Here is a 27611-nt window from a genome sequence, read left to right on the forward strand (position 1 = left end):
AGCCATTTCTAAGAAAGTTGGAAAATTACTGTTTTAGAGCTCCCAGGTAAAAGGCATTACTTTTCTTTTTTTCATTACCACACTTTTTTTTTCTCTGAAAGCTTTGCTCAATGAAATTCCACTAGAGATTTTAGTAATTAGAAATACAGTATAGAAACACTGTTTTAAAAGAACTAGAAGATACTGAAAAGGATTAGCATATGTTTCTTAAAATGGAAATCTAAATTTATAATGTGGTCAGCATTAAAGAAAATGCATTTTATTTATTTACTTACTTACTTTTTGTTAATCCTCACCTGAGAATATTTTTTCCATTGATATTTTAGAAAGAGTGGAAGGGAGGGGGAGAGAGAGAGAAACATTGATGTGAGAGAGACACATCGATTGGTTGCCTCCCTAATGTGCCCCGACCAGGCCAGGGATCTAGCTTACAACGGAGGTGTGTGCCCTTGACTGGAATTGAACCTGAGATCCTTCATTCCGTGGGCGAACGCTCTTAACCACTGAGCCAAACCAGCCAGGGCATGCATTTTGAATTTTTAAAAGAGAGATAAACCGAAATCATTCTTTATCAACACCTCCCAACACATTTCCAAATTCAGTAGGCATGTTTTTTTTAACCTTAGGAACCAGAATAAACTTTTAATAGTAGTTCACATATTAAAAGAATAAACTTATGATGAATACATTTCTTTGTGTACCAAATGAAAAAATATACAATGCAGAAACTCAGATACATACAAAGTGATTTTTTTGTGCGTTTTTGATCAAGAGGTTTATAGTCTATATTAAATCATAATATAAAAGAAGCAATACATAGTTTTTGATAAAGCTCCCTTAAATGTCTTTAAAAATAAGAGTTTATGATATATGTAAGATGATATAGACTGAATCAAGCCTGTTGAGTTCTGATGCTGTGCTTTTAACAAATAACTGTGAAATAATTTTAAAATTCTTTAGAAATTAAATGAGCATATCCAAACATGGAGTAATATTACTACATGGTTTAATTATAACCCAGTAGGAGAATTTAGTTAATTCAAGCAGAACACATGTACTGTCATCATAAATAGACAAATAACTTTAAATTATAACAGCATATTTGAAGACAAAATCAGGAAACGGTACATGTTAACAAAATGACAATAACCATGCATACATACATCTATTAAACACTGAAATAAAAGAACTAAACCACTTTGCAGTCTTCAGAGGTGTTTGGTATTTTACTCTGTTCTGTTGGAAGCACTGTGAATGTTTACATGGAGACATGTAACTGACAATTGGTCATGCACCTGTATTTTTTCAAATTTGGATTAAATTTTCTTCTTTTCTGATTGTTCAGTAGTTTCTGACTTTGGTGCAGGAAAAGCTTGATGATACAGATGTCTGTGGGTTGCTGCTGCATTGTAAAGCTTGTATAAAGCCTAAAAATACAAGAATACAGATTATAAAACATTAAAAACACAGATGTAAACATTTTCCTTTTAAGTGTAATTAGTTTATGGTACTATATAAAATTTAGCAAGCTAAATTTGGAATCTATATCATTAATCTATATAGGATATAAATTAATAACTGATATCTTAGAACCCAAAAGTATTTTCAACTCTATAATGTGTATGCAACTACCTTTGTGGATTGATCTTCATGACAAATGTCTTATTGTCAGACTGCATTTCCTTTTACCTTGTATACTTCTTGGAGCATGTTGAGAACTTGTCAGTTTTAGAGGAATTATATGGGCTTGTAACTTCTGACTGTCGATAGCTACTTTATTGTACATAGCTAGACCACTTGTTATCAGGACTTCCTTATAGGTTTTTCAGAAAGGAGCCACTTTTATTCTCCATTATTTCCTGATATAGTCATGCAAATAAGCACATGTCACCCCTCCCTCCTTCACACTGGGGTCCCCCCCTCAAACATTTTCTTGCCTTGTTTCTATTAATTCCTATTTTAAAAACCTTATTCAGAAACATTACTTCAGAAAGCCTTTCATCATTAAAACTACCTCTGTGATTGTTCTTTGTATCTGTTTTACAGTGTCTGAATCAGGAATTTTACATACTGCTTTATATAAGTGTTCATAAATATTTTTATGTTCTCTCCCCCCCCTCCCCCCCCGGACCTAGTGTCTACAATTCATTCCCTCTTCTGACTTTCACATAACGAACACTCACTTAAGACCGATGTATGTAATCCAGGAGTCTGTAAAAAAGTCTGAATATTTTTTAAAGCTGGATAAAAGCTTGATATTCTTTAAATAGTAATTGATTCCCAGGAAATACCATTAATTTTTATCTTTTTGAGTCTGTATGGCTACTTTGTTAAGTCTAATGGTACCATCTTTAGTTTTATGAATGCATATTGGTGCAACATGGCATTGTCCAAGTTCTATTATATTCTGATTCTAACACATTTAGTTTAATCCCTGTTCTCTTACATTTTTTTCCTTAAGTTTTGGTTTACAAAGTTGAAATTTATTTTTACTTTCGTGAATTTGTTTTACTGAATTTTATATAAAATAATTTCTTATTAACTTGTAAATATTAAGTGTATCATTGGTATTTGATTACAGGACATAATCCAGTCACATGTAGCAGCAGAAACTGAGGAAAGAATTGTGCTATCTCTGTAGTTGTCCAAGATCAGTTTTGCTTCCTGAACACAGTGACCTAAATGACTCCAGAGATAAATGTAACAAATGATTCTTTTTTGGAGGCTCAGATTCTTTCCTCAGATACAGAGTTTGCACATGTGGAAAGTGATAGAGTGGAAGGGTGGTGGGAGAAATGAACGCCAATTTATAGGTCATGTCTAAGGTATGCCAAGGAAGTTACGCTGCATACTGGCCTGGAACCTGCTTAAAGTGTATAGGTAACTGTCACTCAAAAGCCAACGTTAAAAACAACTTCTAGAGGTTGTAGCTCCATTTAAATGCTCTCCAGTAGTTAAGTTTCCTCAAGATTCATAATTCTACTTGTTTCATTCTTACGCAGAGCAAAATACAGAATGTTGGAGCTTAGGAATTTTGAAATTTCCTACATGTTTAGGAAACAAAACATAAGATATTCATGATATTCATGATAATCTAATTTTGTTTCATATGCATATCAAATCACATGATGTCTGGAATAAATTAAATATTGTTTTAAAACCATGTTAAAAATTCACAATTAAAATGATAAAAGCAAGGAGAACATAGGAGCAGAAGTTACCAAAGATTTTCTAATCTATATATATTTAGACATCCTTTAATGGCTAATCGGTTTATAAAATAAGAATATCATGATGTTTACAAATATATAGCTCTTAGAGAAATTTAACTTACCTCATTTGTGCTTCCCTGTGGCAAAGGCAGTTTAAAAGGGAGAAAAGAAAAGTATATATACAGTTTCATTAATAGCATTATGATATTCAGCTTTGTTTACAGTATTAATTTGTGAGCATTTAAGAACAAATACTCCTGCAAATTTTTTGTTTATTTTACATATTTTATATGAATCTTTCGAAGAACCCAATTCTGTATCCCTTATAGGTTTCAGCATCAAATTCTAGGAGGGCATTGGGATTTTCTTCACATAGCCCCTGTTATACCTTTTGAGGTTGAGGGGCTTTTTGAGACAGTGGCTCAGAGGATCTAGTTTTTAATTCATTTATTTTTTTAAATTCTCACCCAATTTTAAGAGAAAAAGGAAGGGAGAGAGAGAAACGGATGTAAGAGAGAATCATCAGTCGGCTGCCTCCTGTACGTGCTCCGACTGGGGATCGAACCTGCAACCTAGGTATGTGCCCTGACCGGGAATCTAACCCGAAACGTTTTGGTGTATAGGACCATGCTCCAACCAGTTGAGCTCTGGCCAGGGCTTTAATTCTTTCTTTTCCCATATTGCTACCATTAGTTTATCTCAACTAGATTTTTCAAAGGCATATGATAATTCCATTAAAGTTCTGTTTCAAAGAGTATATATTGCCCTGGCTGGCGTGCCTCCGTGGTTAGAGCATCGGCTCGTGCACCGAAGGGTTGCCGGTTTGATTCCTTGTCAATGTTTCTCTCTCCCTTTCCCTTCTTCTCTAAAAATCAATAAAACTTTTTATTTTATTTTATAGAATATATGTAAGTATACCCTTTATGCTGGGAGAATTGTTACTACTTGCTGCTCCAGACCATAAATGTTCAGAAGTTTTAACTCCAAAATTTTCTGAAGAATCTCAACTTTAACTTCACTAAGTTCCCCTAAATTTTCATGAGGTAACTGGAGTCACTTCCAGAATGACATAGTGAGTTGATTATTGTTCTAGGTATGTTTATAATTTTCTCCCCTGTCCATAATCAATTATTTAAACAATGGACCATGGTGAGCCTGACTCCCTAGGTTATGGTTAATTGGACCTTAAAGGACAACTGACTGATGAGCAGCTGATGAAGAGATTGACCTGGACACATGTGTTAAGGCCTGGTGCAAATGTGTAGTTCAAATAAAGAATCTAAAGTAATCAGATGATGCTCTTAGGAGGTGGTACTCAAAGAGACAGTGATACAACAACTTACCATAGTGGTTCATATATGATCCTAACAAAGTCAATGCTGGTCAAATAATAGGTTGTAAGTATGAAGTAAGGCTAGCATATGATTGAATCATAATCAGCTAAATAGAAACAACTGTGTTTTCTCATACTTCTTTTAACAACTTTTAACTTTTAGGATAAGAAAAAAACACTTCCTAATCCGTGTAGTTTTGAAAAATACTGGAAAACAGTTGTTGGGACTTCACACATTGTATTATGTAGTTAGTTGTTTGTATCTGGCCATCTTTACAGACTCTCAAGTTCTTGAAAACTGGGCCCCAAGTCATGTTCATCTGTTTATTTCCAACGTCTTAACATAATGTCCTGTATATCGATGGCATTCAAATGTGTGCTGAATTTAGTTGAAAAGAATTAAAAGTGTTCCTACCTGGTCCCACAAGGCTGCAGCCACCTGGTCTATTACAGCTCCCAGCTCTCGGTATTCTCCAGAGTACCGGATGTATGCCCAGGTGCACAGGGTGATAAGGGTCAGTCCCATTATCATATTGCACAAGCTAGCTATGATGTCCAAACCAATGAATCCAGTCACACCAGCAATCACATATGTGATAAAGATGACGACAAACAGTGTGGCTGGAGTACGAGCTGCATGGAAGATATTTTTGCTATCATTGTGCTTGATATACTGGATATAAAGTTCATCTATTTCATTCTCCAACTGCTGCAGGTAACGCCGGCTAAATTCCTCCCCACCCATCTTCTTCACCCCTCGGAACAGCTTCACAGATTCTTCCTTAAGCTCCAGATGTTTGGTCTGCAGGTCAGTAGGGGCCAGAAATGGTTTGTCACCACCACAAATCTGTATCAAAAGCAGAAGTATTGTTTATGCGATGCAGAGTAAAATTAGCAACTGTGTCAAACACTTTCACTTAGTTAAATTTGTCAGAACACATTAATAATCAAGGAGCCTGCATATATGTTTTGTCAACCCATATCTTTCCACAGTTTGTAACTATCAGGTATGACTATAAGAGGGACAGGTGCTTTATAGGTGACTTACATAAGTCACTCTTAATGTTTATTTTCTTTTTGACATTGTAAAGAATATCGATAACTTAATTCAAGTTCCTCCAGATGAACAGGCATGACACAAAGTGAACTGCAAACTGAGTTCATTTACAGAATGCATCCAAACTGAAGAAAACTAGTCCCGTTAGGAAATTTTCTCTAACTGTACTGAAGTAATTTTGACCAATGAAGTTTAATTTAAAACAAGGAGAAGTTCTCTGAAGCTCTAAAGTAAAATCATTTAAAGTTTTCTTTGTCAGTTTCACTGTTGTTTCAATGGAACCCATTCAGTATTTTCTTCAAGAGGCTAAATGGAAACATTAAATGTTCGTGGACCACGTTTTTCATTTTCTTAAGAAGTTACGAGGGAAATCTCACTCATGCCCATTCACTTTGGTTATTTGAGATTTAACTATATAGAGGATACTCTTATTCCAATTACCCCTTAGTTATGTCATAAACACCATTTCATATACTGTATTTTCGACTCTAGGACTCCATCAATTTTGAATGTAATTTTGATTTTATAACATTTTCAGGGGGAAAATGGCCCATCAGAGTAGATGTACACAATAATTATTAGGTGCATCCTCACTGAGAATGTTAAAAAGAAAAAATATGGTATGTAGAAATACTGGCCCTTGAGGTTTAATTTCTCTTTTCCTAACAGGTTTTTATATTTAAGATAGAAATTCTGGAACTGTGGAATAAAGGAAGGTGTAGTGGAGAGAGTAGCATGTTATTTCAGCCACTGAATCTTATAAATTAGAAGCTCTGGCAAAAAAAATAAAAAGTAAATAAAAACGTGTATTAAATATAGACGTAATGCCCGGCCGGGCGTGGCTCAGCGGTTGAGCGTTGACCTAGGATCCAGGCGATCAGGGTTTGATTCCTGGTCAGGGCACATGCCCGGGTTGTGGGCGAGGCAGCCGATCAATGACTCTCATCATTGATGTTTCTATCTCTCTCTCTCCCTCTCCTTTCCTCTCTCTGAAATCAATAAAGATATATTTAAAAATATATATATATATATCGAAGTAACATTTAAAATATGTTGAAAACTGTGCATACATAGTGTTCTGTTCTTGGTTTCTTTGAAATATTTTAGGAATACAATAAACAAATGTGGTACACATAGGCTGAGAAGATTAAATCAGAGCCCCCTCTTTCCTGTGTATACAGTATAACTGGAAGAAAAAGGAGTGAGCTCACGGAAGAAATACAGATTTTATTTAAAACATTTAAAATATAATTTCTTACCTCTTCCATTTTTTTGTTGTATGTATCCTTGGCATTTGCCACGGCCGCTAAATTGTTAGCTTCTGCTGTGGCCTTTGAATAAAGTACAAAATTCTATGTAAAATGAAATTCATACTAACTTACACAGGCAGTTCTCATTTCATTTATAAGCATGTGCAAGAACTCAAGGTCATCAAATAATTTGAAATCATTGAAATATTTCCACTACATTTTTAAAAATTAGTAAAACTAAAATTTCAAAATGCATAATACACAGATGTTTACTCAATAAACTGTAGTTCTAAAATGAATTTTCACTTGGAAGAATTTTTTCTCTTAAAAAATATTTTTAAGCCTCTCACCAGATTGGGCAGGGAAGGCGAATCTATCAATCTGAACACATGGGAAATAATATATATTACATTTTATATATACTAATATATACATATGTCAAATTTACGGACTGTTACTGATAAAACAATGTATCTGAACAAAAAGGAACTATTAACGTAAAAAAAATTTTTTAAATAAGTAAGGAAAAGGCTAGTTTCATCACCTGTTTAAAACCCGGACCTGCTTTTTTACTTCTTGTTACATGTGTGAATCTAAGCAAATTTAGTACAAAGAAAATGAAAATTCTCTGGTATAAAGTGTGTGTATCTAAGCACATGAGGATGCTCTACATTTATGTGCAAATGTTTAGCTGAACACACAACATGGGCAGCTATTAGAAAAGTAATCTAATAAATCATTCTGTCGACTGTTTTAATTTGGTGGTTTCTGACAACCAGACTGGAGCCTATCTTTTGCTTAGATTAGCAGAAAGCTAAGGAAAGCTTAGCTGTAATGACAGGTATGTTTAAAGTATGCCTCCTGATTAATAAATACCTGTAACATGGATTTGGGATGTGGTAATTCTTCACCTTGATAAATCTTTATATAAGCCTAGAAAGAAAGAGAGAAAAAGACTTATGTTCAAGTAATTCTGTTCAATATATCTCTAATTCTGTTCAATTGTATTCTAAGGTCTAAGGTCTTGGCAGTTTCGGGAACATCATCTTTTTCTCATACTTCAGTTCCCTCTTCCTTAGTTCTTGTTCCCTTTTCCTGAAACGCCCTCTTCACACATCTCCACTTGCCAGTCCTACTCCTCCTTAAAGGCTTAACTCACCTCTACCTCCTTTAAAACTTTCTCAGATCCCTCTGCTAGGAATTTGTACCTGCTGACATAATAAGCCTCATGGAACAGATTTGTGTAAGGGTCCTGAATCTCCTAAATTCTAAGCTCCTCCACAATGTTATGCACAGTAAGAATTCAGCTTTTAGATAAAATGTCGTTTATTGCTGAGAGTAATGAAGGTAAGTAACCACATAGGAGCTGTATGACTGCATTTTCAATGACAAAATGTTAATTTTAAAAATCAATATTTTAGTCCTTGGAGCATCAATACACAAATTAGATTGGTAACTGAAATTCTTCACTATATTTGTGGATCGGTAAAAAGCAAAAATGTGTTGTATTTGGTGTTACCAGAGGCAAACAAGTAAATGCAAATTTAAAATAATTCCACTTCAAATTGGCCCTTGGTGCAGAGTGGGAAATGTGGAAGCATTTTCTCCAGTGGGAAGGCAAGGTATAGCCCCTTTGAGAAAATCTTCAAAATGAAGGTAAAATTCAGTTAAAGTCATGACTGAGGACTGTGGAATGGACCCTGGGAAACAGCCACCCCCCCAAAAAAAAAGATTTTTCCAACTCTTAGATACATTCACATTTCAAAATGTATTTCCCTCTAGATAAAAGGGGACAGTAAAGTTACCTCAAGGAGTTTTCTCAAAAAATTGCAGAAAGCAAGTTCCTCTTGGGAATCACATAATTTTTCATCATTTGTGTAGATTCCCCATACCTTTGCCCCCATATTACAGAGTCTATAATTTTTGCTGTTGTAGTTTCAAGTAGAAATTACAGTCCAAACATGTCAAATCTAAGTACTCACAAATGCGCTAGAAATGAGAGCAATACCTTGAAGTATTCCACCAGACCTCGGCAGGTGATTTTGTTCCCATTGATCTCTTTAATATCTAGGCTTTCAGGACTAAGGAGCCAAGGAATGAGTATTTTCAAGTTTTTGATGAATTCATCATCTATTTCTACAAGTAAAAGCAAATTCATCATTATTTTTTAAATTCTATCTAGTCCTCCATGCCATACAATAATACATCCTTTGATTTCCTGTATTTCTTCCCCAGCTATCACTTTCCTATCATCTAAACAACTCCTGAAACCCACTTTTCTTAGGGCAAATGATCCTTTCACCAAACTTGCTACTGCTGCTCTTATCTCCAATTACACATTTATCTTGTCTTCCACCTATGAAATAGCTTTCTTGATATTAAACAATATACAAATATTTTACACTCTTCATATAAACATTTCTTGTATTCAAGTCTTACTTGTGGTTTTATTATAGGCTCATAAATGGAGCAAAAGGCAGATATTTCCCAGCTAAGAAGATGTATTCCTGCCAGAAAATGTATCCAAAATTGTTCTCCGTTTATTGTGTCCACCTTATGAAAAGTATCTAGAACTGGGTATGGAGTGATAACTAGGAACTCAATGAAGTTCAACAAGGAAGCGATGATGATGCTGCCTCTAGTGGTGGAACTCAGCAACACAAAGTAACATGGCAAGAAATCATGGAGGTCTAATGGTGAGCAGATCAGAGGTAGCTGGCGTTATTTATCATGTTTGGCACAAGTGATTACACATAACCTATGTTATAGCTTTAGGTTAATCTTAACATTAGAGACTTAGCAAAGTAACAAAGAAAATAGATCTTCAGAGAGGTCTTTTGAACACTGATAATTTCTTAAATCATTATTACAAAATGTACGGAAAAATACACATAATATATATAAAGGCAACATATGTCCAGAGATTTGATATCTAAGTAAATACAGTAACTAACTGCATATAATTTTTAAAAATCTGAATTTCAGCAGAGTCAATGAGTTTTCGGGATTGGGGATTGGTGATTTCCGAGATCTTAAGGGTAAAGATGAAAACCTTATGATTGTGTTTGCCATTTTCTCTGCTTGTTTTTATAACTTCTATATATATTGAAATACCAATTTACATAAGAAATTATGTTTCTCTTCTTGTTTTCTGCTTTTATGACATGCATGAGCAGATGTTGGAAATCCTTCAGGCTTATTTTGCTTTTGAACAGCTTTGAAATTTTAGTGCCCATGTTTTATCACTATTTGTATAGGAGTTTACTCAACTTTATTTTGCTCTTTGCATTTGTACCAAATTTTACTTATAATTTTGTTTTGTATTATATATAGATTTATTCAAATGTATTTATTATTGTGGTCTGCTATTTAGTTGCCAGCATTCACTGAAATACAGTACTGGTATTGGTATTATGTCACCACCTTCCCGTGTTGTGTTTTGTTGCCCGCTATGTATCTGTGTTTCCTGACACTCTTAAGTTTCTTTTTTGCTATATGATTTTACGCTTTTTTCAACATCCGATAGATATCTACAATGTATGAATTTTTTCTGAATTTCTGTATAAAACAAAAAAGGCTTTCTCCTTATAAAATCATTTTTAAATCACTTTCAAAACTTAACCCCCCCCCCCAATTTCCTTATAAAGTTGAAATGGAATAAGATATACATGTGTATCTAATTCACCAGCAAGTGTAGTAATTATCATTATAAATAATCAGTGTATTTGGATTAAAAATGAGTTCTAAAGATGGCATTAGCTATAGTCTAACTTTGTTCTCACTGAGACCAATGCCAGGTATTTCAATTTTGCATTCAGAAAATATGAACAATATATTCATAACATGCACAAGTGGTGAGCTCTTGCTAACCATATTAGTTGAACACAGTAAATACATGAGCCAGAACATCTGCAGACCAGTTCAGATCAAATCGAAGTATACTAGTCAACTTTGGCCCACTGCAACTGTTCAATAAATATGTGTGGGTAGATGATTATTCAGGATGATGTTCTGTTTTCATCATTTCGTCAATAACTTTTGCTACAAGAGTAAAACCTTGCTAGGAATTCAGGGGTTAGGCCAAAGTGGTTATCTGTCACAATAATTGAGGACATGATACATCACTTTACAAGATCTCTGCAGGGCAGATGCACTGGGGCAGTGCTGCCGTGTAAATTAGCCAAGGAAGATATTTTCTTGGGATTACCTGACCCTGACAAATCTTTAGAAACAGCTTTTTAAAAATAATCACTTTGCGATGGTGTTGGTTATGCTTTCTGAAGTCTTAACTGGAACAGCTAAGACTACAGCTTCACAGTTTATGGTGTGGTTACCTGACATTCTACTTGTGGCACTATAACACAGCAACCTCAAAAAAAGGTAACTCCTTGTTTACTAAAAGATCAGATTTGCTCTGCTGGGGAGGTATCCTGTAGGCACTTGGTAAGGAGTAGTTGAGTGCTGCATGAGTGAGTGTGATTCAGTGCTTTTGGTCCTTTTGATTTCCTATCTGGGAAGTTATTATATCAACTGCAATTAAATTTAATCATAGTATTTTAAGTTTTAAATAACACTGAAAATAGTAAGACAATTTCAGTAATGTGAGGCACCATGAACAAATAGTAATTATAACAATTATTACTATTAATAATGAACTTGAGCCCAGCCAGGCGTGGCTCAGCGGTTGAGCGTGAACCTAGGATCCAGGAGATCGGGGTTCGATTCCTGGTCACGGCACATGCCCGGGTTGCGGGCTGCAGCTGATCAATGGCTCTCTCATCATAGATATTTCTATCTCTCTCTCTCCCTCTCCCTTCCTCTCTGTAAAATCAATAAAAGATATATTTAAAAATAATAATAATAATGAACTTGAAAGTTATATCTGTAAGTGTGTGAAAAGTGTGAGAAACTTTTATCAAAGAACTATTTTTGCAGTTTTTTGTTCAGACATTTCTTCCCCAGAGGCAAACACTCAGATGCCAGCCCTCTGGAGAACAGAATGACCAGCACACAAGACATCCTAGATGGAAATCACACCAAACTGTAAGATTCAGGATGGGATGGAAAACAACACATGCCCAAGGAGAAACAGGCAAAACAGAACATTTTGTCACAGCAGGAGTCTGCAGCAGTCCTATAAACCTCATCAAAATGGAATTTTTTGATGGGAAACTAAAGCTGTCTTTCATTGCTCTTTCTCTCAGGCTATCTACCTTGAAAAACTCATAACTTATGGGTAACTGTAAACCAACTGTGTGGGTCAATACATGTTTAGACGTGAATAAAATTTGATGGAGCCCGGCTGGGCGTGGCTCAGTGGTCAAGCATTGACCTAGGATCCAGGCGATCGAGGTTCGATTCCAGGTCAGGGCACATGCCTGGGTTGCAGGCTCGATCCCCAGCCAGGGGCGTGCAGGAGGCAGCCGATCAATGACTCTCTCATCATTGATGTTTCTATCTCTGTCTCCCTCTCCTTTCTGCTCTCTGAAATCAATAAAGATATATTAAAAAAAAAAAAAAATTTGGTGAACAGATTTGTTAAAAAGTGGGACTCCATATCTGCATGACTTGTCTTAAACTCTCTCCCTGAGATCTTTCATTGCAAAATGTATCAGTTAATTTAAGAACTGCAGATGTATACTAGAGGAACAGAACAAGCCAGAGAACTCTTTGTCCAATAAAGAACTGTTGTTGAAGGCCTGCCCCTCCTCTGCCTGTTTATGGCTCCCCAACTCCAGAGAAGAAAGAAAGGCCTTGTGGGAGCCCTCTTTTTATATAATTTATTCAAAACACATGGAAGCCATTAGGTAATTGCATAGTATCAAGAGATCTGTGTGCTCACTCATGGATTAGAATTCATAAATGACAGAGGAATTGTAGGATCCTGGAATCCATGCATTAATAGCCTTCTGCTATTTCTTCTGTTATAAAAAAGGTAAGATAATTTAAAACATGTATAAAAACTGCTGATGAGTGAAAATTTGGGGATTCTATTTATGATACTAACTGCCATAGTTAAATATGAAGTATCTGATGCAAATGCCGTGGATCGGCTTTGGGGAGGGGTGGGAGATAGGTTTGATTTTCAAACCTGCCAGTTCCATAAAACTGGATATGTTATGTTGTCCTTTTTTATTTATTTATTTATTTATTTATTTATTTATTTATTTATTAAATATACCTTTATTGATTTCAGAGAGAGGAAGGGAGAGGGAGAGAGAGAGAGACAGAAACATCAATGATGAGAGAGTCACTGATCGGCTGCAGCCCGCAACCCGGGCACGTGTCCTGACCGGGAATTGAACCCTGATCGCCTGGATCCTAGGTCCACACTTTAACCACTGAGCCACGCCCGGCCAGGCTGTTGTCCTCTTTTAAAAAGTAACTTGAAAGCCCTTTGAGAACAACTGTGCTAGAAAATTTATGTCACTGTCTCACCACCTTGGCACAAAGCAGAAAAGCCACAGTATATTAAGCAAATATCTGAACTCAGTGGTGTACTCAGTGCTAGGCTTACAAGTTAAGTTAGAAATGTCTTTGTACTACCTCGTATTAACTACAAAGCAAATATCTAAAGACTTGATGATTCTCTATTAGGAAAGATTAACTTTTGCTTCCCCATACCCCTACTTCCACCCCCCTCTTTAACAAAAGTTGCTTTGGAATCTTAAAATGTTAGGCATGCCTCTGTTCAAGAAAGAATTACACACTACTAGTACATACTATTCGAAAAACATTCTAGTGCTTTTGGTCTTTAAAACTGGTCCTCGTGCAGAAGAGGATCTCATTTTTAGTGAAGCTTTTAATAATTTATAATTAAATTCTTTTAGTAGCAGTTTTAAAGAGCTTGAATTCAGTACTATGCAATATTTCAATCTCTAATTACATAACTTAATGCAACAACCCAATAATATAGACATCTATTTGTCCCCTTTAGTGTAAATAAGAAAAATTACTTAGGATGACATTAAGGAGCATTTCTCAATGCACAGAGGTGAGCGGGAACCTCTGCGAAAGGGTAAAGGTTACTGCCTCCCAAGTGAACTCTGGATTTAGCCTGTTTTCTCCATGTACCCATTAGCTGCCACAGAATCCCACAGCTCACCACGGAGGCGCTCTAGCACCAGCCCAGAAATCTTAGTTCTCCTGACAGTTTCTAATCATCAGCCTCACTTCGGTGAATGAACTAAACAAGCAGTCGTAAGCCCAGTAGATAAATGACATTTTTATAATCAGACTGAATGATGTAAACATATTCATTAAAAGTCAGACAAACCTTTCAATTTTCCATCAAAGTTTGGATTGGTAGCTACTTTTAAGCCAGGGTGAGGTAGCAGAAAACAGGAAATTTTGGTGAAACAGGAATGGATGTGTTTTCGAACGTTCTGTAGTTCTTCATGCTGGTTCCCTGAGACCTGTGGTAGTAAATTATCCTGAAGTTTAAACTACTTTAAATATAAATTGAACTCCAAATAATTCTGTGGCACTTTTTATTTTCTGTCTATCTGGTCCCACAATTATAAAAATGACATGACAGAGCTGATACTAAAGAAAGAATAAAATCTTGGGTGAATCTGCCACACTGCCATACCTAAGTATTGTATAAGTATGGCATTATTATAATAAGTAACAAATGTCTATTCTTATAGTAACTCAGATGGGCCTTCCCATTTTTAATACAAATTAGTGAGTTTTACTTGAGTTAGTTCCTACAAATTCCAATTTTAATTCAAAGTACTCACAGGAGGCATAAATAGATTATAAAATATTCTTCCCTTCTTTTCAGGGGATACTCAAGACAGCTTCTTGTCACCTGGTAGGTATATATTCAAATTCTAGAAAGGCATCTGAATGGATGGGTGTTTATAAACTAAATTGCACCTTTTCCCCCCACATGTATTTGACAGTTAATAGTACAGATTACTCCCAAAGTAATTATAAACCTAAAAAAGTAAGCTCAGAGATCCGAATTATAAAGAAAAATTTTTAATCTCAATATTTTTTTCAAATTTCTCAGTAGGTATTTTTTGTGGTATCTGTTCAATGTAAATCATTCAATACTAAACTATCATGGCATAAAAAATGGAAAGTCTTCTAATTTTACTTTCTGTGAACTACTAGCAAAATCTTCTAATATTGGGGGTTTCAAAATTAGATATTTCTGTTAAATACATTTAAATCTCTCCTAAAACATGAGTCCAGATATTTGTATCATTGGTCTTGAACTAATTTCATTCTTCAAATTGCAAGTTTTATTTTTAGGAATAAATCATTGTTTTATAGATATCTACAAAAGAGCTCTTTATCTGTATCATAATTATTGAAAATATCTGAAAATTGTAATTTTGAAACTATTTTATTAAATACCTGTCTTAGTTTGTTCATAGAGATACTGTGAGTGTCAAGTGAGATTATGGCTACTGAGTATCCAGCAAATCATTCAACAAAAATAATTTTAGATTACTACTGGTGAAATTTCATGCGCCTAAATATCTAACAAACCTTGAGGCGTTTTTCCAAGAATTTGGAGCCACCATCAGATCCATATGAAAATTCGTATGGGAAACTCCAGTCTCGAACAAGAAATATCAGACTCTAAGAAATAATTAGAAGAAAGAATTGATAAGTGGACTCAAAGTTGCCTCCCTCTTAATTGAAACCAATTGAATGATACTGTCATTTGAATAGTATTCTTTACCAGTCTATGGAATTAAAAGCAAACATAAAATCTTCGAAAGTTTCTGAGCAGTCTCTCCTCTATTGGATTATCCTACCTATTTCCACAAAGTGTAAACCAAAAGCTGCCTGAGCCCAGTCGGGTGTGGCTCGGCAGCTGGGCATCGACCTAGGATCCAGGAGATCGCGGTTCAATTCCCAGCTGGGGCACATGCCTGGGTTGCGGGTTCGATCCCCAGTTGGTGGCTGCAGGAGGCAGCCGAACAATGGCGACTCATCATTGATATTTCTATCTCTCTCCCTCTCCCTTCCTCTCTCCGAAATCAATAAAGATATATATATATATATATATATATATATATATATATATATATATGCATATATATGTGTGTGTGTGTGTGTGTGTGTGTGTGTATAAAGCTGCCTGAAAACTTACCACAGGTACATAGTGCTATTTAGCCAATTTGAGGGCATCTCTCTCAAGATTGAAGTTTTGAGGGAATTTTTCTTCTATTATCTCTTAGATATTTTCCCTCTATTACATGTGTCCCACTCTTCTACAGGGGCTCTCATTATGCATAAACGGTATAAAAAGGGGTGGTAATCCAGGTTTTGTGGGGCTTAAAACTTATACAATCGAGGGGGGGGAGCTCAATAAGAAACAGGACACAAAATTGGGCTTAAAAGTGAATATTTATTTAGAATGAGAAAAATAAATTACTAATTCAAAAAAGCTGACAAATCTCTCTCTTACACACACTCACTCCAGAAAAATAACTAACCTACCTTTGTAATACCTTTTTCCCCTCCAGTTTCTGGCTGTATGATTTGATCACTTCTTCATATGATGATTTTGAAATATTTTCTGTTAGAAAGCTAATTCAGCCTTCTAATAACACCACATTTTTTATTATAAAACATTTTTTATTATTGATAGTTTAGAAATGTTTCAGCTTCACAACTTTTATTTGTAATGTCATGTACATTTTTAGTTTCCACATCTGTCAACTAGGGATAATAACAGAACCCACCTCACAGGACTACTAAATGAGATAATATATAAGGCATTTAGAACAGTACTTGACACATAATTAGTGCTCTGTTAGTTACTTGATTTTTATTTTAATGGCCACATAGTATTTTAGCACATGGATAGGCCATAGTTTATTGTGCCATTTTCCTAGATGTCTTCCAGTTTTTCCACTCTTCAAATAAAATCATTGATAGTCATCTTTGAAGTTAAATATTTGTTCATATCCAGAAGGATTTTTATCAGGGACTATGTTTCCCAAATTGGAACAATCATTAAAATCATTTAGGAGGTCTTTAAAAGTACAGAATTCTTGGGCCCCACCCCAGACTTATTGTAAGCAAAGTAATATTATTAGCTTTCATTTATTGAGTTCCTATCATATGCCAACTACAATACCAGCAATTGTACATATGCTATTTCATGTATTCCTACAACAACACTAAAAGATAGGTTATAATTTATTATTCTTTTCCGTAGAGATATGTAAAAATCACCTCCACCCTCAGCTGACATTAAGTAACTTGCTCAAAGTCACACAGCCAGAGATGAAAGAGCATGTAAACTTGGGTCTTATTTCAAAATCCCTGCTGCATTGCCTCTCAAAGTTAAGTATAAAACATGTAGTTTACAACCTTAGGGCTGATTAAAGTATGCTTTTTATAAATTAGATTAAGAGATACTTTAATTTTTAATTTCTGGAGGGGGAGGAATGCAGGAAATCAGAAAAAATAATATTTTTATGAAATTAGCTATCTTTAAATGATCCTTCTAAAAGTTTACATTTTCTTACCTAGCCAGTATGGCTTAGTTGGTTGGAGCATCATCTTGTAACACTAAAAGGTGGCAGGTTCAATTCCTGATCAGTAAAGGGAAGGCAATCAATCAATGTTCTCTCTCACATGGATGTTTCTCTCCCTCTCTCTCTCTCTCTCTCTCTCTCTCTCTCTCTCTCTCTCTCTCTCTCTCTCTCTCTCTCCCTCCCTCTCTCTCTCCCCCCTTCCTCTCTCGAAAGTAAACTTTTAAAAAAAGTTTATATTTTCTGAGTTTCTAACTGAATCTTTTAGTCTTGCCCATTAAAAATTATATCTTTTAACTCTTAATCTACAGGTTCCTCTTCTATCCCCCTTTCCCTTACAGTTGACCTGTTGAAGAACCTAGGAATTTGACCTGTAGAACTTCTCATAACTTGGATGTTGCTGATTGAATATTCATGGTGCAGTTCAACATGTTCTGTTGTCCTCTGGATTTCCAGCAAATTGGCAGCTGGATATAAAGGCTTGATCTGACTCAGGTTTTATTTCTTTGGCAAGACTATGATAAGCAGAGTGTCTTATCAGGAGGTACATACTATATGATTATCTCTCCTTTAATGAAGTTATGTCATCTTTGCTTATCAGAAGCTAATTCTTTGGGAGAGTTCACATTAAGGGCTCCTGGGAGCAATATTTTTTGCATTCTTACAGACTGATAACAGTTTGTGCCATTTATACTTGAAAGTCAATTTTGCTGGATATAAAATCCTTGGCTCACATCTTCTTCCCTTAAAATGGAATGCTTCTTTATTTGCCTTATGGATATTTCTTGTTTCACTAAGGTGGAGCCTCTCCTCTCTTCTCTCTCTCTTCTTGTTTTGTTTTGTGGATTCTTATAGGAAAAGGAGAGAGTCTTATGGAGAGGAGAATTTAAAAACACCTATATCCACTATCTTTAAATATATACCAATTTCTGTCAACATTTTTGTCAAAATAAAATATAACTACTTATATTCAGGACATTTATACCTAAAACATGTATTTTGAAAATAGAAGTTAGCTAGGAAGCAACTTTTACAAAACAGAAGTTCATGAACTAGGATAAATGAAACCAAGTATGTGGATTTGGCCATATCTTGTATTTTTCTTGGGAGATTTTAACTCTCATTTCTTGGTCTTTTTCACTGGAAATCTTCCCAAGTCAACATAATGAGGGCCATGTGTAGAATAGGATCAAATATGAAGTCTTATTTTTTCAAATCAACAATCTACATTCTATTTATCTATCTATAGTGTCAAATTCCCAAGTTCCCTGCCTTATGCTCCCATTCAGTGATGTACTGGTAAACTAGCTCTCCAATAACAACAAAATGCCTTGACTTGTATCATTTGGCAATTTCTGTGATGTAAATATGCACACCATAGCTTATTTCAAGCTACTAACTGTTTAATAATTGGTTAACATAATTCCTGAATATTTACTAATTAGCTCTTGTGAACTGGTATGAACCAGCTAATAAAAGCATACCCATTGGCCCCATCCTTTCCCAAGATAATTTGTATGCTTTATATTTATCATGCATGGAATTCTATGAATTTCAGTCCTTATTTCAAAAGTCATCAGTTTTGTAAGCTGCTGAATCTTGATTTGTTTATAGATCAAGTACAGAGCGCAAATGTTTATTTAAAATCAAGTTCTATTTATCCCTAAAAAAAAAAAAAATTGCTATCTTAAATGTTCTGAGATGTGAATATATTTGCATTTTATCTTTTAATTTCATGATGTGTAGTATTTTTTGGTTTGAATTTGGTTGTTTTAATCTTAAATATTATTAAATAGCATTGGAAGCCACTTTTGCTACTTAATGAGTTTCTCAATTCAGCTTCAGATACTTAGACTTACAAGTCCAAACATGTTTAGAAGTTAGTTGACTCATTTAGTCATAGCTTTTTCTTTTCACTGACATTTCATAATGCCAACTGTTTACCAACAAATGATGATCTCTTAAAGTCTTTTGTTTGTTTACAGTTCTTTTTATTTAACCAAAAGAAGTATCTATCTATCTATCTATCTATCTATCTATCTATCTATCTATCTATCTAATCTAATCTAATCTAATCTAATCTATCTATCTGAGCATTGGTTGGTATATCTGGCAATGTGTAAGAAGCAGTAATACCTGCTGATAAGACTTAATATTCCTTTCCAGAATTTACAGTGCAGTTCCCTAGTCTATGCCAACGGGTCCTGAGAGTAACAAATTCAGAGAAGAGAAAAATCAAAGCAAATAGCCTAATTACCATAAAACACTTCAATTATCAGCCTGAAAAATTATTTTTAAAAAGACAACAGAATCTAGTAGGTATTGTAAATCATACAGAAGATTGTAAGCAGGCAGTGGTTTCATTCTTCCTCACCTCCTCTCAATTAATTAAAATACCTGCTATGGTCTTCAGGAAAATTTAATAGGAATTTACCATAATTTAACCCCAACTCACCTGAAATGGCTTCAGAAATGTTTCCTCCATTGCCAGCCTGCCATACTCAGTGAAAAGCTAGAAGGAAAATCACACACACACACACACACACACACACACACACACACACACACGAAGAAAACTTCAGTATCTGCAAAGTTTTACTTCTTGACTTTCTTCCATTCATACTTTTCCCCCAAGCTGTAAGATACTACTATATTATTAAGATCACAATAATCATTTTAAGGAACTAAGTATTAGATAAAACAGTACAGTAATTAGGTATTTTTAAATTAAGGACATAAAGTACATTTTAAAAAATAAAGTTTCCATTTTAAAGCTAACATCTTTCAGATCTAGAATACAGGACAATTTTTTTTGTAGGGAAGATGGGGAGAAAGAAGCATGCTAAATGACCTTTCAAAGCAGAACTTGCATAATTAGACCAGAGAGCAATAAATTACATAGGATATATTTATAAAAGTTGTTGCCTGAGGACAGTTAATGGCACAATGGCCTGGTTATTACAAAGGCATATAGGTATTTGGCTTAAAAACTGAAAAATCAAATTCACTGCTGTCCCTTATTTTTTATTGCTCCCAACTGAGAGGCACTATAGCAGTTTTTGTGTTACCAGCAATGGGAGGTTTTGGAGAACAAAGACCTAAGGGGGTGACTGTGATTGGGCCTCTGGTGAGCTTCATCCAGAGTGGCTGAGTGGGTTTTCCCCTGTGTGCACAGAAAATGCCACTGCATACACAAGGGCAATAAGCCACAGACTTCTCAGAGCTGGGAAGAAGCTGACACAGAGGATTCCCATCCCTTCCCCATTTAGAGGGGCTTCCAGGGTATCACACTGTTTCTTCTGTGGGAGCTATGGGAGTCTAAAAAGCAAAGGGTAGTTACTAGACGTCTGATTAGAGTGAGTAAGTAAAAGTCTGGAATGTCATATCTAAAAGGCAGCTGGTCCAGGGATTAGACACTCTCATTAGAATAATCTACTAACTTCAATTGAATTCACAATATTTTTTGAGGAAGACTGAGGTGTTGTCATTTGTAGGAAAAATTTTAAATGATCTCAAAAAAGACAATTTACTCAAAGTCCAAAATCAGTCCTTTTTAAGAAATTTCTAAAACTGGTATTGAACAAGTATATGCCTGAAGAAGTAATTGTACTTATTATGTAAGAAACATCTAAAAATTATTCAGCATATTGCCTATTTCTCATAAATGGTCAGTGAGATGTACAAGAAATATATTTGGGCCCTGGCCAGTGTGGTCAGTTGGTCAGAGAGTCATCCCATACACCAAAGGTGGTGAGTTGAATCCCCAGTCAGGGCATCCCATACACCAAAGGTGGTGAGTTGAATCCCCAGTCAGGGCATCCCATACATCAAAAGGTGGTGAGTTGAATACCCAGGTTTCGGGTTTGATCCCCAGTTAGGGCACATGCAGGAGGCAACAGATTGATGTTTCTCTCTCACATCAATGTTTTTCTCTCTCTCTCTAAGATCAATACCAAAAATAAATAAATAAAATAAAATATGTAAATAATAAAAAACTGATAAAAAAAAGAAGAAAAGGAAAATATTTGGGAGTAATGCTGGTTGTGAATGCAAATGATTTTTCTGACATTACAGATTACACTGCTTTATCATCCTTTGTTATCTGTTAAATTTGTACATGGCACTTATTGCTAAGATAAAATAATACACTGAAAGCAAAATTTTCTATAAAATATGCAGAAGGCAACTATTAGAGAAACAACAGGCCTTGCTATGTAACCAATATAACATGAATTGAAAGGGAGCAGAATGCTACAGAGATGTGAAGTATCTTTAGAAAATAGCTAACCTTTTACTTGAGCTTTAAATGCTGCTTGGAGAGTAAAAGGAACACTGAGCCCAGTCAGATGACCATATTTTTACTCCCACTCTACCACTAATTAGCCACAAGAATTTAGGCAAGTCATTTATTTCTTTCGGCCAAATTTTCCTCATGTATAAAATATGAAGTATAAATTAGGTGTCAGTGAGGTCTTTTTCAGATCTAAAATAGAATTCTATGAGTTATCATGAGGTAGCTCCTCATAGCTCTTAGGTATGAAGTGGTTCACAGGAAAAATAAACAACACTGGCATACAACCGATATCATAGTAGTAATCACTAAATTCCTGATCTGAAGACTTCAGCTTCACATTTTGGGTCATTTTTAAACCAAAGATTCTTTTTCCATTCTAACTTGCCACATACTTTCATATACAGTGTCAAAAGCAAGCAGTTTTACAGAAACAAGGGAATTTGGAAACTGATTTAGATAGAACATAACCATACAAGGCTGGAACAAGAAACCTGGAAATAGGACAACCTCCATTTGGTTGTTTTTAAATCTTTCTGAATTGTTAAGTTTTCCAAGTAGAAGACCCAACAAAATCCTGAAGTTCCGCTATACATGCTTAAAAGATTACTAGATATTTAAAGAGTGTATAAATATTGTTACCTGGAGGTGCTGAAGATCATCCTCTTGGACATTTTGGGATAAGTTATATACCTTGATTAAGAAATAAAGTTAAAATGAGGAGATGATTAGCATCATCCTCAGCACTCATTTTGTCATTCTCTATATTCCTAAATATCTATCATCACAAATTTGAACTCTCGTACATATATTCTCATATAATGATATTTATAAGACCTTAATCAAGGAGTAAAAGAAGATTGAGAGACAATAAACCATGTACAATGATCATAAAATTGTTCCAGAAATGCAACAGCCACCTGTCTAGAGGCAGAATATTAAAATTACTTCATGTACCTAATTTAGCAATTAATCAATGAAGCACTTCTTCCTGTAAATACAGGCAATCTAAATCTGAATAACCCACATATAAAACTGCCTTGAAAAGTTATGTTCACTTCTTCACAACTGACTATCTTAGTCATGTCTACAGAAAGTTTCATCCCGTGGAAGTTAGGTTCTGAATATCACGCTGACACCTGTAAACATATGTATTACTGCTTCATGAACAGGTCACTTCATCTAGGTGACATTTTTTTGAGGGGGATAAATATCAGTAACTTCAAGGAGAAGTTAAGGATGTGTATATCTTTATGTACTATCACAAACAGTATACCTTTAAATAGATCATTTCTCAGAAAACAACAAATAGTCATTACTAAAAGAACTTAGATTTTTCAGCGAAAATATTGAATATCTTCAGGTAAAATATAAATAGTAAATAATAAATATTAAAATGGCAAAGTCAATCTGGTTTTAATTGGCTTGGGTAAATGGCTTATACTGCTGATTATGAAGAAATTCGGTAAGTCAGTATTTTAAAGGGTCATTCATTTAAGAATACTTTTTTAAAGCTAGTCAACCATAGGTTATAATCATGGCTTTTTATCTTAAAGTCCTTTATTTAAAAAATCCAGACTTCCTTATATTCACCCTCTCCTGGTTGGCCTGCCCACACATGATGACTTCACTGCTGGTTCACTAGCTCCATTTTCTCTGCTTGCGCATAATTTCAGCCTTGACTTACTCATCCCCACCACTTTGTCTTTCCTACCTTTTAAAACTATCCTACCTTTCTTTTAACAGTCTGTTTCTTGCCTATATCCCTTCTTGCTCTGTACAGTAAACAGAAAATAATTTTAAATTGTCTTAAAACTTTTTATGCTATGTGTTCTGTGGTTATAGTAAAATTCTCAAAGGACTTTTAGGACAACTTTTAAAGCCTACAATAACCTCAATGACAGTACTTTTAAAAAGACAGAGAAAGAAAAAAGGAAAGGAAAGGAAGATAAAAATTTTTACAAGAAGATACCTACTTTTCTAAATGTATTTTAAGATTTTAAAAGCTATGAACACATATGTTTGTTACATTTAGAAATGTTTCTACTAGCCATATAAAATAAAATTTTACATTTATAAATCTTCTTTCATTAAATACAATTTATAATAAGTGATTCCAATGTCTCTGCATACATTATAAGACTTAATATTATCGAGTTTATTACATGCTTTAAACAGAAAAAAATATCAATAATATTACTTTTTCTGATTAAAGCAATTTGAAAACTTATCAGAAATTAGATGACAATAATAAAAACAATTCTACTCTTACAGAAATCTTAAGAACTGGTATGCTAATTGGGCAAATAATATACATGAATTAGCATTTCTGTTTATCTCAGTAGTACACATATGTAGAAATGCATATATTCATAATTTTTAGTGAAAGAAACATCCATAAAAATGGATTTCTTTTATTCCATACCTGTATTGAGCTGATCATTGTGCTAAGGGCAAATACTGTGGCCGAATCTCTCAAAGTTGACTGACTATCAAAGGTTCCCTGAGTATCCATCAGTAGCACTGCAACCTACAGGCAAGTAGAGAATGTAATTGAAATTTTATAGAGCATGTAGAGTACTAGGGCTAGCACAAAGTTAACACCATAAGAACTAAAGTAAACCATTAATAATGAATACTTTATTTTTTACATGTGCCATAAGTGCCACAGGAAAAAAAATATTAAGTAGCTGCTGAATACTGTAATGATTAATTTTCACTGGCAACCCACCATAACAGACACAACATTGAAACAAGGTTTAGATGTTAGTTGATCTGCTGTTCCATTGTCTCTACAATTTTGCCTGTGCTGATCACTAGAGAGGGAAATAGGGAACATGCAATAGGATGCTACTCACTTCCCTTTTAATATGATATCAAGTGGCCAAAAATTAGTTTTCAAAAGTTTTTGAGGATTCTGAGGAGTGGAAACTATTGCAAGTGAAAAATCTATTTTCTTTAAGTTCACATCATACCTTTTTACCATCAGGTTTATTGATAAGGAAGACTTCACTCCATATCTGGATTCCTGTGGTCTCTCGCTCAGACCCACCTCTCCATGAAAAACCAGTCAATGGTTCATTGTAATCTCCAACCCAATCAACTGATTCCTATAAAATTAAGAAAGTCTAAGATACGAAACTACATATGTAGTATAGTATTTTCCATTCATCCATTTAGGTTTGAACCTTTCTCCAACTCTAGTCAAGAGGAAACAACATGTGCACATTCATTGTATTGACACAATTACTTTACTAATTCATCCAAAAAGTAATGACAGAGGAGCAACCATCTGCCATGTTTTATGCTAGGTCCTGGGGATATAAAGATATTCCAGACCAGAGGAAGCTCATAGCCTAACAGGGAGACAGATATGCTAACAAACCATTATAATGCATATATACATGCCAAAATGGGAGTGTATATTAGGCATAAATGGAAGCATAAGAAAATAACTGACTCTTGGTCAGGTAAGACTTCAAACAAGAGGTGATGTTTGAGCTAAGAGTTGATGGATGTTTAAGAATTTTCCAGGTGAGCAAACTTGGGAAGGGCATTCCAGAAAAAAAGAAATAAAGATATGAGAGAACATATATCAGGATATTAACAATAACATACACAAATTCTCTGGTATTGGGAGAGGAAGGAGTGAATAGTAGAAGAGGTACCTACTAGAAGGTGCAAAAAACCAGAAACAAGACAAATCTGTTACACTTTAATCTGAGCAAATGTCTTTTAACACAAGCAACATGGCAAGTGTTACTGAACATTTCACTCAAATGTTTAACAGTTAAAACTATGAATATGCCTAAAACTGTATAATACCAAAGAATTTAAAGTATACTAATTTTGTTCATTCAATTTCCCCACCTGTGTTAAGTAGCACACTAATGCTGGTATGCTGGAAATAGAGAATGATAAGAGTTTTGCTTGCTTTCAAAGCCTATGTTAGCAATTCTGTTCTGAACTGACACTAAAGATACAAGATGTTAAAATTAACATTACAAAATTGTTCAAAAATAACCCAACTCTAAAAGATCAATCCAAAATGGATAATTATGGCATAAATACATAGTACAACGTTTCTTTGGGTAGTGTGTCTATTCTGCCTCAAAATTCATATTTGTGTCAGAATGCTATGGATAAAAGGGTAGAAAAAAATACCGGTATGCTCTCCACTCCCAACTCTCTGTTCCCAGCTTAAACCTCTTTTTTATCCCTCTGCTTCTGGTTTATCCTGGGTCCCTTAGAGTCTCATTTCTGTGCCACACTGTTGTCTCAAATGTTATGACATTGTTGGTTGCCTCTGAGGGTGGAGTGAGGGTGAGAACTGAGTGGGAAAAGATAAGAGAGAGCTTTCTAGGGTAAAGGCAAGATACACTTCATAAGATTTGGAGCTACAGAGGTATATGCATTTTCAAAAAAAAATAAGCAAATGTACTATTGAGATTTGCAGATGTAGCTGTATGTAAATTTTACAACAAAAAAGTTAAATACTGAAATCTATAGTGATGCTTGTATATTGGGAATATTTATGGGGAAGTAAACTACTATCAGCGATTTACTTTTAAATGAATCAAAAAAATAAGATGAAGCAATGGATGGAAAGAATAGTTGGAGACATGTGATAAAGCAAGAATATTAATGTTAATGGTAGAATCTCGGTAGTAGATACTCAGGTGTTTACTGTAAAATTCTTTTAACTTTGCTGCATGCTTGAAAAATGTCATAATAGATGTTGGGGGGAAATGATTACAATAAAGGAGTTATGACACACCATTATGGTTAGTTAATATTTGACAAAAGAGGCAAGAGCATACAATGGAGTAAAGACAGTTTCTTCAATAAGTGGTGCTGGGAAAATTGGACAGCTACATGCAAAAAAATGAAACTAGACCACTTTCACCATACACAAAAATAAACTCAAAATGGATAAAAGACTTAAACATAAGTCACGAAACATAAAAATCCTGGAAGAAAATGTAGGCAGTAAAGTCACAGACATCCCATGTAGTGGAATTTTCACTGATACAACTCCTAGGGCAAGAGAAACAAAAGAAAAAATAAACATATGGGACTACATCAGACAAAAAGCTTCTGCACAGCAAAAGAAAACAGCCTCAAAATACAAAGGAACCCCATGGTCTGGGAAAACATATTTGCCAAGGATGTATCTGATAAGGGGTAATTTCCAAAGTGTACAAAGAACTCATATTAGTTAGCAAGAGGAAGACAAACAACCCAATTAAGAAATGGGAATAGGACCTGAATAGACACTTCTCCAGAGAAGACAGACAGATGGCCAAGAAACACATGAGAAAATGCTCCAACGTCGCTAATCATCAGAGAGATGCAAATTAAAACCACAATGAGGTATCACTTCACGCCTGTCAGAATGGCTCCATCAACCACATGTGCTGGCGAGGGTGTGCAGAAAGGGGAACCCTAGTACACTGCTGGTGGGAATGCAGACTGGTGCAGTCACTGTGGAAAACAGTATAGAGGTTCCTCAAAAAATTAAAAATGGAGCTGCCTTTTGACCCAGTGATCCCTCTCCTAGGAATGGGATCCCACTCCTAAGAATCCTGAAACATTAATCAAGAAAGAATATATACACCCCTATGTTCATAGCAGCACAGTTTACAATAGCTAAGATCTGGAAACAGCCCAAGTGCCCATCAGTAGATGAGTGGATAAAAAAGCTGTGGGACATTTACACCATGGAATACTATGCAGCTGTAAAGAAGGATCTCGAACCCTTTGGGACAGTATGAATGGACCTGGAGAATATTATGCTAAGTGAAATAAGCCAGGCAGAGAAAGACAAACATCACATGATCTCGCTTATATGTGGAATCTAAAGAACTTAATAAACTGATGAACAGAAATGATTCAATGACATGGAAGCATAGATCAGACTGATAAAGGTCAGAGGGATGGAGGAGGGCAGGTGGGTGTAGGGA

At 35.0% G+C, this 27611-nt stretch overlaps 1 protein-coding gene across 2 annotated transcripts in view; it reads right to left on the reverse strand.

Moving 5' to 3' along the window:
• Positions 1 to 646: 646 nt before the first annotated feature.
• ATL1 (atlastin GTPase 1) overlaps positions 647 to 27611 on the reverse strand; it is a 35436-nt gene continuing 8471 nt past the window's right edge. The window contains exons 3-14 of one of the 2 annotated variants that reach the window (XM_016198097.2): positions 24624 to 24758; positions 24074 to 24178; positions 22291 to 22341; positions 19813 to 19869; positions 15355 to 15447; positions 14129 to 14267; positions 8861 to 8988; positions 7729 to 7785; positions 6862 to 6933; positions 4961 to 5392; positions 3335 to 3349; positions 647 to 1427 (exon numbers count right to left, since the gene is read on the reverse strand). In XM_016198097.2, the coding sequence (XP_016053583.1) occupies positions 1317 to 1427; positions 3335 to 3349; positions 4961 to 5392; positions 6862 to 6933; positions 7729 to 7785; positions 8861 to 8988; positions 14129 to 14267; positions 15355 to 15447; positions 19813 to 19869; positions 22291 to 22341; positions 24074 to 24178; positions 24624 to 24758 (1395 nt within the window). In that variant the 3' untranslated portion in view covers positions 647 to 1316. The remainder of the gene's footprint in view (positions 1428 to 3334; positions 3350 to 4960; positions 5393 to 6861; positions 6934 to 7728; positions 7786 to 8860; positions 8989 to 14128; positions 14268 to 15354; positions 15448 to 19812; positions 19870 to 22290; positions 22342 to 24073; positions 24179 to 24623; positions 24759 to 27611) is intronic. The other variant, XM_016198098.2, reaches the window with a different exon arrangement.

The sequence above is a fragment of the Miniopterus natalensis genome, chromosome 1, assembly GCF_054644295.1.
Source record: "Miniopterus natalensis isolate mMinNat1 chromosome 1, mMinNat1.hap1, whole genome shotgun sequence".
Lineage (NCBI taxonomy): Eukaryota > Metazoa > Chordata > Mammalia > Chiroptera > Miniopteridae > Miniopterus > Miniopterus natalensis.